Source organism: Myxine glutinosa, chromosome 5 (genome assembly GCF_964187855.1).
Source record: "Myxine glutinosa chromosome 5, kmMyxGlut1.1, whole genome shotgun sequence".
NCBI classification, from domain to species: domain Eukaryota; kingdom Metazoa; phylum Chordata; class Myxini; order Myxiniformes; family Myxinidae; genus Myxine; species Myxine glutinosa.
The window spans coordinates 60,260,062-60,272,189 of record NC_136265.1 but is presented as its reverse complement, the minus strand read 5'-3'; the positions used below and the strand labels follow the sequence as shown (position 1 = coordinate 60,272,189).

The window sequence follows — 12,128 nt, the reverse complement described above, 5'->3', positions numbered from 1 at the left end:
CAAATTGGTCCACCAATCAGTCGTGCAATGTTGATGCTCTTCAGGTTCCAGATTATTTCGACTTCATTTTTCAGATTCTTGTACCTGGGCATATTCCTGATTTCCATGTTATTTAGACCAAAGGCACTGGGTACTGACTGACACATCGATGCTGTTGTTGTTGTTTCGTATGCAGCCTGAGGCTGCTGGTTGCAACATTTTTCTGGAAACGCGTTTGTGCCGCTCATGCAGTGCCCCAATTACCAGTGAGCTGGTACTCAACTTGCCGACCTTGGAAAGATGACAGGCTGAGTCACCCCCCCCCCCCCCCCTGGCGGTAATTCACCGATCGACCGGGATTCAAACTCAGGATCCTACGATCCCAAGCCAGCACCCTAACCGTTAAGCCAACACCAGGCTCTGACACATCGATGGCAATGCATTATTTTCCTTTTTTCATGTGGGTACGATGTCTGGTCACAACGTCTTGTTTTCTATGTTCACGCCTGATGGGATGGTCAGGTTGTACATGAACACTTGGTCCTCATTTTCAACAATCGCTTTTGGTTCATGCTTTCAATATTTTTCTGATACCGGGATATTGAAGTTTTGCGGATATGCCAGTGGATTACTCCACAGACGTTGTGGTACCTTTGAGTGTACACCTGTTGTGACTAGTTTTTTTTACCATACCGAGAGAAGGTGATGGTGATTTATGTTTCTACCTCAGAACCTACGCTTGTCCAATTGACTCAATCCTGCCATCTTCTTGAAGCCATTGGTACAATGTCATTGATCTTGGACATTTGTCACGATTCATTCTCCACCCTACTTAAGTTCTCTCTTGCATGTATTTTTTGATGTCGAGATAAATGTGATGAACGAGCAAAACTCTTGTTACATTCAGAACATGTGTAAGGCTTCTCTCCAGTGTGTATTCTTTGATGGCGCTTCAACTTGGAGAGATGGATAAAACACTTGTTGCATTCAGGGCACTGATAGGGCTCTTCTACCGCATGAACATTTTCGTGAGAATGTAAAGTTGATGAAGAAGCAAAGTTCATGTTACACACAGAACACGTGAAAGGCTTCTCTCGGGTGTGTATTTTTTTATGTTCTTTTAGAGAGGAAGAATACGCAAACATCTTGCAGCATACAGAACACTTGAAAAGCTTCTCTCCCGTGTGGATTTTTTGATGTTCTTTTACATACGAGGCATATGCAAACGCCTTGCTGCACACAGGACAATTGTAAGGTTTCTCTCCCGTGTGGATTCTGTGATGTTTACGTAAATTTGATGACTGTTTGAATGATATGCCGCATTGCGAACAGTTGTAGGGCTTCTCCCCTGTGTGTATTCTTTGATGTATTTTCATTGGCGTGATATTGGCAAAATCCTTACGGCAAACAGGACACTTGTAAGGTTTTTCTCCTGTGTGGATTCTTTGATGTCGACGTAAAGTTGACGATTGAATAAATGCCTTGACGCATTGGGAACACTTGAATGGCTTCTCTCCCGTGTGTATTTTTTGATGTATATCCAAATTTGAAGAGCATGCAAACTCCTTGCAGCACACAGGACAATTGTAAGGTTTCTCTCCCGTGTGGATTTTGTGATGTCGACGTAAAGATGATGAGTGATTAAATCCCCTGCTGCATTGTGAACACTTGTAGGTTTTCTCTCCCATGTGGATTCTTTTATGTTCACATAAATAGGAAGAACACGCAAAAGTCTTGCAGCACACAGGACACTTGAAAGGTTTCTCTCCTGTGTGTATTCTTTGATGTGCTTTCAAATCATTGCTATTGGTAAAATCCTTATGGCAAACAGAACATTTGAAAGGCTTCTGTCCCGTGTGTATTCTTTTATGTACGTTTAGAGAGGAAGAATGCGCAAACGCCTTGCTGCACACAGGACATTTGTAAGGTTTTTCTCCCGTGTGGATTCTTTGATGTTGACGTAAACTCGCTGAGTGATTAAATGATTTGCTGCATTGTGAACACTTGTAAGGTTTCTCTCCCGTGTGTATTCTTTGATGTACTTTCATATCCTTGGATGTGGTAAAATCCTTACTACAAACAGAACATTTGAAAGGCTTCTCTCGTGAGTGTATTCTTTTATGTACTTTTAAATATGAAGAAGTCGCAAACATTTTGCTGCACACAGGACACTTGAAAGGTTTCTCTCCTGTGTGTATTCTTTGGTGAATTCTGAATGCAGCGATATTGGTAAAATCCTTGTTGCAAACAGAACAATTGAATGGCTTCTGTCCTGAGTGTATCGTTTTATGTATATAGAGAGAAGAAGAAGATACAAACGCCTTGCAGCACACGGAACACTTGTAAGGTTTCTCTCCTGTGTGGATTATTTGATGTTGACGTAAACTTTTTGAGTGATTGAATGATTTGCCGCATTGTGAACACTTGTAGGGTTTCTCTCCTGTGTGTATTATTCGATGCAATTTCAAATCCTTGTTATTGGTAAAATCGTTATTGCAAACAGAACACTTGAAAGGCTTCTTTCTGATGTGTATTCTTTTATGTACATTTCGAGAGGAAGAACACGCAAATGCCTTGCTGCACACAGGACACTTGTAGGGTTTCTCGCCGGTGTGAATTCTTTGATGTACTTTCAAATCATTGGCATTGGTGAAATCCTTTTTGCAAACAGAACACTTGAATGGCTTCTCTCCCGTGTGTATTCTTTCATGTTCTTTAAAATATGAAGAATACGCAAACGCCTTGCGACACACAGGACAATTGTAAGGTTTCTCTCCTGTATGGATTCTTAAATGTCGACGTAAGCTCACTGACTGGTTGAATGCCCTGCCGCATTGTGAACACTTGTGTGGTTTCTCTCCCGTGTGTATTATTTGATGTACTTTCAATGCAGCGATACTGGTATAATCCTTATTGCAAACAGAACACCTGAATGGATTGTTCTTCTCTCCCATGTGTTTTTTTTCATGTTGATATAAAGATGATGAACGAGCAAAATCCTTGTTGCACACAGGACATTTATAAGGCTTCTCTCCTGCGTGTTTTCCTTTATGATAATTCAAAGATGAAAACCAATAAAAATCCTTGTTGCACACAGGACATTTATAAGGCTTCTCTCCTGTGTGTTTTACTCGATGACATTTCAAAGATGATAACTGAGAAAATTCCTTGTTGCACACAGTACACTTGTATGGCATCGCACGTTTGTGTAATGTTTGACATCTCTTTAAATATGTTAGTGAACTGAACGTTTTTTTACAAACGGAGCACTTGTGCGGCTTCTCCTTTCTTTCAGTTTTCTTGAATGCCGTAATACAATTGTTGTCATTGGTTAGAACACTGCTATATTTGTTGTCTTCCTGACAAGAAGACTGTGTCATGTTCTGATTGAAAGAAACTTCGGTGTCAAACAACTGGGAACTTGACTTGGAACAAGAAACCATTTTCATCTGACTCTCTGCAAAGACAATTTAGAAAAACATCAATAAATCACTATTGCTGTGAAACAATAAAAACTAGATGGTATTCATAGTATTCATAGATGGTATTCATAGATGGTATTCAACTCTTCTGTTTTTGAACATTTTTTTCTTTGATCCAATATGGCTGCCAGACCACGTGAGCGATGACATCATAAACTAATATAATTGTTGCATAGATCACGCTCAATACCTTTCAAACTGATCAGATTAAGCGTTGTCCATCGAATTATGACGTCATAATTATGGCACCAACGACATCATCGTTAACAACACCTATTCCCCATATGGAGTTCTTTACAATGAGCCATGTTTCAATTTTTTCCATGCAGCGATTTTGGAGATATAGAGGTGCAACATGTTTCGGTTTTTCCAAGATGGCGCCTGTACCACATGACCTGACATCATCATTATCATTAAAATATTCTACAGGAGGCGCTCCTATGGTGTAAATTTAGTGCACATCAGACCAACAGTTGCTGAGAAAAAAAATTCACAATGATCGGATAAGTGTTGTACTTGTCGAATTATGACGTCATAACGAAGGCACCGATGACATCGTCATTAACACATCTTATTCCCCATGGTGAGTACTCAAGAATGAGCCATGTTTCAATTTTTTCCATTGAGCGGTTTGGGAGATATAGAGGTGTAACGTTTTTCCAAGATGGTGTCCGTACCACGTGGCATATAACGTCATAATTATGGAAAAAAAATTTATACAGGCGGAGGCGCTTCCATGGTGAAATTTCGTGTCAATCGGACCAGAAAATGAATTTTTAAAATGTAGACCCGGCACACGTACAGCACACGCACCTGAATGCCTAACCCCGAGTTTCGCTTCGCGAGCGCAGGGTAACTAGAACGCCACTCTTCGACGTCAACTGATATGCCTCCGTCCACATTATTGCATCATTGTAGATACTTGTACCAAGCTCGATTTAAATCCCTTCAGCTGTGCTCAAGTATCACATTTTTACCTGACAAGACCTCTGACCTTTGACCTTTGATGCAGAAATCTAATCAGTTCACCTTTACATCATAATATATAATTATACCAACTTTGGTCAAAATCCCATCACTTGTTCATAAGTTGACACGGCAACATAAATTTTACTTAACATGACCTCTGGCCTTGGACCTCTTCACCCCAAAATCTAATCAGTTTCGTCAAAATCCAAATCCAACTTTGCCAACTTTGGTCAAAATCCAATCACTGGTTCACAAGTTAGCTTCGTAACAGAATGTCTTTTTATCTAACAGGTCCTCTGTCCGTTGACCTATTGACCCCATAGGCTAATCAGTTCATCCATGCATCATTATGCATACTTGTACCTGGTTTGACTTTGTTCCCTTCAGCCATTCGCAAGTTATTGTGGTAACGAAAACCTATTACAGACTCAGACTCTGACCTTTGACCTCTTGACCGCAATATCAAATCAGTTCATCTTTGCATCATTCCATTTCCTAATGATGGAGCTCAACTGTGCTCTTGAGAACTTTCAACACTCTAGAAATAGTTTTACATCCTTCCCCAGATCTATGCCTCCTCACAATTCGATCTTGGAGTTCCACGGACAGTTCCTTGAACTTCATAGTGGAAATTCTACTCTGACACACACTGTGAACTGTGGGACCTTATATAGAAAGGTGTGATTCTTTCTAAATCATGTCCATTCAATTGAATTGGCCACAGGTGGACTACAATGAAGTTGTACAGACAATTCAAGGATTATAAAAGGGAATTGGATGCACCTGAGCTCAATTTGGAGTGTCATAGCAAAGGGGTTTTTTCAAAAACATTTTCATAAAAAATTCTTTTTTTAACTCCCTTAGGATATACACACAGGAGAGATAGGTGCATACCAGAAGTTTGGTACGACTTCACAAAAGTTTGAGGGAGTAGTTCAACACAACACAACACAACACAGACACTGCACAGATATATACGAAAAAGTAAGTACACCCTGGGCTCTAATAGGTGGTATTGCCCCCTTTGGCAGAAACAACCTCAAGTAGGCGTTTCTTATAACTGTCTACCAGTCTCTGACATTGACTGGGAGAAATTTTTGCCCACTCCTCTATGCAGAATTCTTTCAGCTGTGCGATGTTTGAGGGGTTTCTTGCATGCACAGCTTGTTTCAAATCCCCCCACAACATCTCAATGGGATTTAGATCCGGGCTTTGACTTGGCCATTCCAGAACCCTCCATTTCTTTCTTTTCAGCCATTCCTTGGTGGATTTACTGGTATGTTTAGGGTCATTGTCATGTTGCAAGGTCCACCTTCGGTTGAGCTTCAACTCTCCGACAAATGGCCTCACATTATCCTCAAGCACCCTCTGGTACAATGAAGAATTCATAGTGGATTCTATGATGGTGAGCTGCCCAGGCCCTGATGCAGCAAAACTGCCCCAAACCATAATATTTCCACCACCATGCTTTCCAGTTGGTATCAGGTTCTTGTGCTCAAATGCTGTCTTTGGTTTTCGCCAATCATGTCTTCTGGTACTGTGGCCAAATAGCTCGACCTTTGACTCATCTGTCCAGAGCACATTGTTCCAGAAGTGCTGGTCTTTGCCTCGGCGTTCATTGGCAAACTTTAGTCTTGCCCTGATGTTCTTTCTGGACAGCAAAGGTTTCCTCCTGGCACACCTCCCATGTAGATCACATTTGTGCAGCCTCTTTCTAATGGTAGACTCGTGCACTTTGACATCAACAGTGGCAAGAGCTACCTGTAGGTCCTGTGATGACATTCTGGTGTTCTTAGAGACTTCTTTCAGCATCTTGCGGTCTGCTCTCGGGCTGAACTTGCTGGGGCGGCCTGGCCTGAACAAGTTAGCAGTTGTTTAGAATCTTCTCCATTTGTAGATGATCTTCCGGACAGTCGAATGATTGATTTCAAATTGTTTGGAGATCTTTTTAAATCCCTTCCCAGACTCGTAGGCATCTATAATCTTCTTTCTGAAGGCCTCAGAGAGCTCTTTTGATCTAGGCATGGTGACACCGCACACTTCAACAACAAAGAGCAAACCAAACGAAATGTCTGAGGTTTAAATAAGACAGGTTCCTCTAAGATCCTCTCTAACGATGTTCTAATCATTTGCACCTGAGCTGGTGCACCTGATTCTAATTTTAGGTATTTGAAGGAGTGAGAAATGTAGGCGTGTACTTACTTTTTCCACATGCAAAATTTGCATTTATGTTTATTTAAATTATACAATGGACTACAAAATGTAAATGTTTCATGATATTTGTTATATTATATCACCTTTATCTGTCAATATTGTTGAAATGAAGATCAAATAGCTGTATGTTGAAATATGTTGAAAAAGTCAAAACTTTACATGGGGTGTACTTACTTTTTCACGTGACTGTATATATATATATATATATATATATATATATATATATATATATATATATATATATATATATATATATATATCAAAGGTGGGCACAGTTGATCAAAAAGTTAACTTTGTTAACCGTTAATCCGTTAACCAAAATGTTAACTTCGATACCCGTTAATCAGCGAATTCATTTAAAATGTAACGAAAGTTTAGGCCAAGAAAAATATATTTCCGGTCTCTGGTCAGCGCGCGCATCGATTTTGACCCTGCGTATCAACAACTTATTTTATTTTTTTATTTCCAACGGTAGCTACAACAGCGCGCGCCTGTTGTTGCCGGGCCGGCGCGCTATCTCGGGAAGTACGGGTCTTTGAGGGTCGCCATTGGTATCGACGTTCGCGCACGGTTCTCCCCTACAAAACTCCGTTTAGTTTCTCCAAATCGAACCAGCCGTTCCAAAGATATGAGTAGTGTTGTGTGCAGTGACGTCATGAATCCAATCGGCTGGATACTGTCATTTACTGAAACGAAGACGTTCTTTGTCGGGTTCGTGTGAAGCAACCAGAATGTCTAGAGAGCTGCGGGTGGTCTCGTTAATTAGGCCTGTATCCTATCTCGTTTGACATGAAGTTGTAAGTGTCTGTGATAATCTGGTGGACTGGGAGAAGAGATCGTGGGAGACCATCGGCCTGTTAGACCACTTGCGCATGCGCAGTGTTGATGCGATCGACACATTGGAATGTTTGCCGGTACGGCGAGGCGATCTCGAGAACGGAATGGCAGTCTATAATATGCTTGAAGAACTTAATGATTTTCAGAATAAATACATTTTTAAATAACTTAAGCTTGTGTTCATTATTTACAAAAAAGGCCTACAAGTCCCATTGGCTGTCTTTAATTTCTCTCTGGACGGCACCACGGCAGATGAGGAGGACCTCAAGGCATGAGGACACAAAAAACACCTCTATCTGTGCAATCCATGCTTTTCAAAAAAAATAAAAAAGAGAATTTAAAAAACCGCATCGCCGCATCAATTCTGGAACTTTGGTCTGACCAGAGACCAGCAATATATTTTTTCCGGCCTAATATGGATAAACCGTTGACGTTAATTTCTACTATAAAAAAATCCCAAAAACAGTTTTTTGCTCTAAAACCACCTAAAAATGTGCCAAAACTATAAAATAAGCCTTTTTTCGGTCTTTTAAAGGGCTTTAGAACATGGGCCGGCCTTACATGTTAAGGGGCCGATTTAAAAAAAAAATTGCAGGGCCCACATAACCCTCATAAAGGGCAAAAAAATGGGAAAACATAAAAAACTTAAATGAAACACAATATTAGTATTAAACAAAAGATAGTTTATTGATAAAGTGGCCGAAAAAAATAAAAATGAAAAAATGAAAAACACGACATATACAAAATTTAATTTTTCCTCTTCTTCTCATTCTCCATTTTGTCCATGAGATGCTCGTTGCCCTTCATGAAAATTAGCATGCCAAAGTTTTCATCAGACAGGGATGATCTCTTGGCCCTCAAGATGTCTTTGCCCATAGAGAACAGACGTTCCACTGCAGCACTGGAGGGGATGGCTGTGTTGAACTTGATGAACAAGTCCACCAACACTTGCTCACCCAAGAAAGCAGCATCTGTCAGCAAGTCCTTGGAGTTGGTCTCCAGCCAGGTCTTGACCAAGTTCTTGGCCTTGCCCTTGAGTGACGTGTGGCTCCTGCTGCTCTCTTTTAGCTGGGTGACAGCACTGAAGAAGTCATCCTCCTCCTCCTCGTTGTTGCTGCCTCCACTGTTGCTGTCCACTTCGTCGGAATGCTGCCTCATGGCCTCCTCGACTTTACCCTCCATGCTTTCCCTCACCTTGGCGACCTTGGTATTGTCATACTTCTCCAACCAGATGAGGCGAAACCTGGGGTGGAAGGCAGCAGCCAGCTGGCATTCCTCATCCTCCAGGAGGAGCCCAAACCTTTTGTCGATGCCTGCCAAAAGTGCGTCGACCAAGGGGCTGCAGTAGACGAGGCCCTTGGACTTCAAGTCCTTGAGCCTGAAGACCGTCGCAGCAACTGTTGGCAGCAGAGTCCCAAGGTAGGCTTGGCCCTCCCCCTGGATCTTGTCGAGCGCTTTGGCCACAGGTGACATGACCTGGAAATAAAACAATGGAGAATTAGTAAATTTTAGAAATTCAAATACAGTCATGTGAAAAAGTAAGTACACCCCATGTAAAGTTTTGACTTTTTCAACATATTTCAGTATGCTGTATGTTGAAAACATATTTCAACATAGAGCTATTTGATCTTCATTTCAACAATATTGATAGATAAAGGTGATATAACACAACAAATATCATGAAACATTTACATTTTGTACTCCATTGTATAATTTAAATAAACATAAATGCAAATTTCGCATGTGGAAAAAGTAAGTACACGCCTACATTTCTCACTACTTCAAATACCTAAAATTAGAATCAGGTGCACCAGCTCAGGTGCAAATGATGAGAACATCGTTAGAGAAGATCTTGGAGGAACCTGTCTTATTTAAACCTCAAACATTTAGTTTGGTTTGCTCTTTGTTGTTGAAGTGTGTGGCGTCACCATGCCTAGACAAAAAGAGCTCTCTGAGGCCTTCAGAAAGAAGGTTATAGATGCCTACGAGTCTGGGAAGGGATTTAAAAAGATATCCAAACAAGTTGATATCAATCATTCGACTGTCCGGAAGATCATCGACAAGTGGAGAAGATTCCAAACAACTGCCAACTTGTTCAGGCCAGGCCGCCCCAGCAAGTTCAGCCTGAGAGCAGACCGCAAGATGCTGAAAGAAGTCTCTAAGAACCCCAGAATGTCATCACGGGACCTACAGGTCACTCTTGCCACTGCTGATGTCAAAGTGCACGAGTCTACCATTAGAAAGAGGCTGCACAAATTTGATCTACATGGGAGGTGTGCCAGGATAAAACCTTTGCTGTCCAGAAAGAACATCAGGACAAGACTAAAGTTTGCCAATGAACACCTCGGCGAAGACCAGCACTTCTGGAACAATATGCTCTGGACAGATGAGTCAAAGGTAGAGCTATTTGGCCCAAGTACCAGAAGACATGTTTCGCAAAAACCAAAGACAGCATTTGACCACAAAAATCTGATACCAACTGTAAAGCATGGTGGTGGAAATATTATGGTTTGGGGCAGCTTTGCTGCATCAGGGCCTGGGCAGCTCACCATCATAGAATCCACTATGAATTCTTCATTGTACCAGAGGGTGCTTGAGGATAGTGTGAGGCCATCTGTCGGAAAGTTGAAGCTCAACCGAAGGTGGACCTTGCAACATGACAATGACCCTAAACATACCAGTAAATACACCAAGGAATGGCTGAAAAGAAAGAAATGGAGGGTTCTGGAATGGCCAAGTCAAAGCCCGGATCTAAATCCCATCGAGATGTTGTGGGGGGGGGGGGGGGGGGGGGATTTGAAACGGGCTGTGCATGCAAGAAACCCCTCAAATATCGCACAGCTGAAAGAATTCTGCATGGAGGAGTGGGCAAAAATTTCTCCCAGTCGATGTCAGAGACTGGTAGACAGTTATAAGAAACGCCTACTTGAGATTGTTTCTGCCAAAGGGGGCAATACCACCGGTTAGAGCCAAGGGTGTACTCACTTTTTCCACATGCGAAATTTGCATTTATGTTTATTTAAATTATACAATGGACTCCAAAATGTAAATGTTTCATGATATTTGTTGTATTATATCACCTTTATCTAACAATATTGTTGAAATGACAGTTTCAACTGTGTTTTTGAAAATGAGTTTCAAATTCAACAAATGACAGTTTCAGAAATGAATACTGTGTACTTACTTTTTCACTTGACTGTATGTAGGGAAACAGACGAGTAAAGAATATATTGTCAAATGAAATGTCAATATTAATTTTATAATTTAGTATTTATTATTAATTTATTACCTTGGCATACTCCTTCATTAAGTCGACGTCGTGGTCGTTGAAGCTGTTGACCTTCAGCTGGGTCATGACTCTGTGGAGAGCAGGACTCTTAGTCTCCAGGACGGTGTTGAGGACCACCACAGAGTCATAGTTGGAGTTCCACCTCGTCGTGTTGGGGCCAACCAGCCTCCTCCCCACCTCAGCGTAGATGCTGTCTGCTGCCACAGTGCTGCGATCCTGCTGGTTCCAGAGGGCACGTGCCTTGGCCATGGCAGCCCTGTAGGGCCCCTTGAACACTGCACTCTGCAGTGCAGCATCTGCATCTTTGCTGGCCACGAGGTTTAAGGTGTGAGCAGCACACCTCATGTAGGTTGGCAGGTTGATGGGATTGCCAACGATGGTGTCGACATCGTCAGGCTCAGCCACAGGCACAGCCAGGGAGTCTGCCAGGGAGATATACTCCAACTCCTGCTCGTCCACGGATCCAGCCAACAGGGCAGCCACAGCAGCATCATCAGTGTCGGCATCCACATCCTGAGCCAATGGCAGGTCTGGCAGTGTGTCAGCCTCTGCTCCAAACTGGACAAAGGCCTTCACAAAGTTGCTGCCATTGTCTGTGGTAGTCCTGAAATAGAAAGACATTCTAAGTTGTTTATAAAATTACAATTATTAAATATTGCAATTGAATTTCATTTATAAATAAAAATATTCAACAATTTATTTTTAAAAATTTTCTGATACAAATTGTTAATTATTAAATTATTATTAAATAACAAATTGTTTTGGTAGTCATGAGCGGTACAACCTTAGAAAAAAAAAATTGTTAATAGAACTAATAGACTAATAGACAATAGTCTGATATTAATATAATATCAACTATCTAACCTGGTGATTTTTTTCTCAATGTGGAATTCATAGTGGACGTTGACCATGGCCTGTGCAAGCACATCATAGGTATGACGGCCTGTCAGCCTGATGCACGCAAGCACTGCTTGCTGCCTCTGCCTGGTGGTGGGGTCCAACCAGTGGACAGTCATGCCCAGGTAGCCTTTCTTGTGGGCAGACCAGCAGTCAGCTGTGGTGGCCACCCACTGAACATCGCCAAGAACTCTGAAATTTGAAAAAATATAAGTAAAAGTAAAATTTAAAGTTTGAGAATATAAATTAATTCAAGTATAAAAATGATAAAAATTATGTCAATTACCTGATCAAGTACTGCTTCAACTCAGTATGCGAATTAACGATTCGCCTGCCCAGTGTCCTCGTCGAGATGGAGCTCTTGCTGTGGTTCAGCGTCTTGATCAGCCACTCGAACGTGTCAGACTCTACAACATGGAGTGGCAGCATGTTGGCTACGAACAGGTCCACAATACTTTGAT

The 12,128-nt window shown here is 41.5% G+C and overlaps 1 protein-coding gene across 1 annotated transcript; it reads right to left on the bottom strand.

Annotated features, from left to right (window-relative positions):
- Nucleotides 1–788: 788 nt before the first annotated feature.
- Nucleotides 789–2,933, bottom strand: LOC137428589 (uncharacterized). The gene is made up of 3 exons (XM_078777063.1): nt 2,526–2,933; nt 1,188–2,450; nt 789–935 (listed from the first exon to the last, which is right to left on the bottom strand). Exons 1-3 carry the CDS (start codon nt 2,931–2,933, stop codon nt 789–791), a joined length of 1,818 nt encoding a protein of 605 aa, XP_078633189.1.
- Between the last annotated feature and the right edge of the window lie 9,195 nt (nt 2,934–12,128).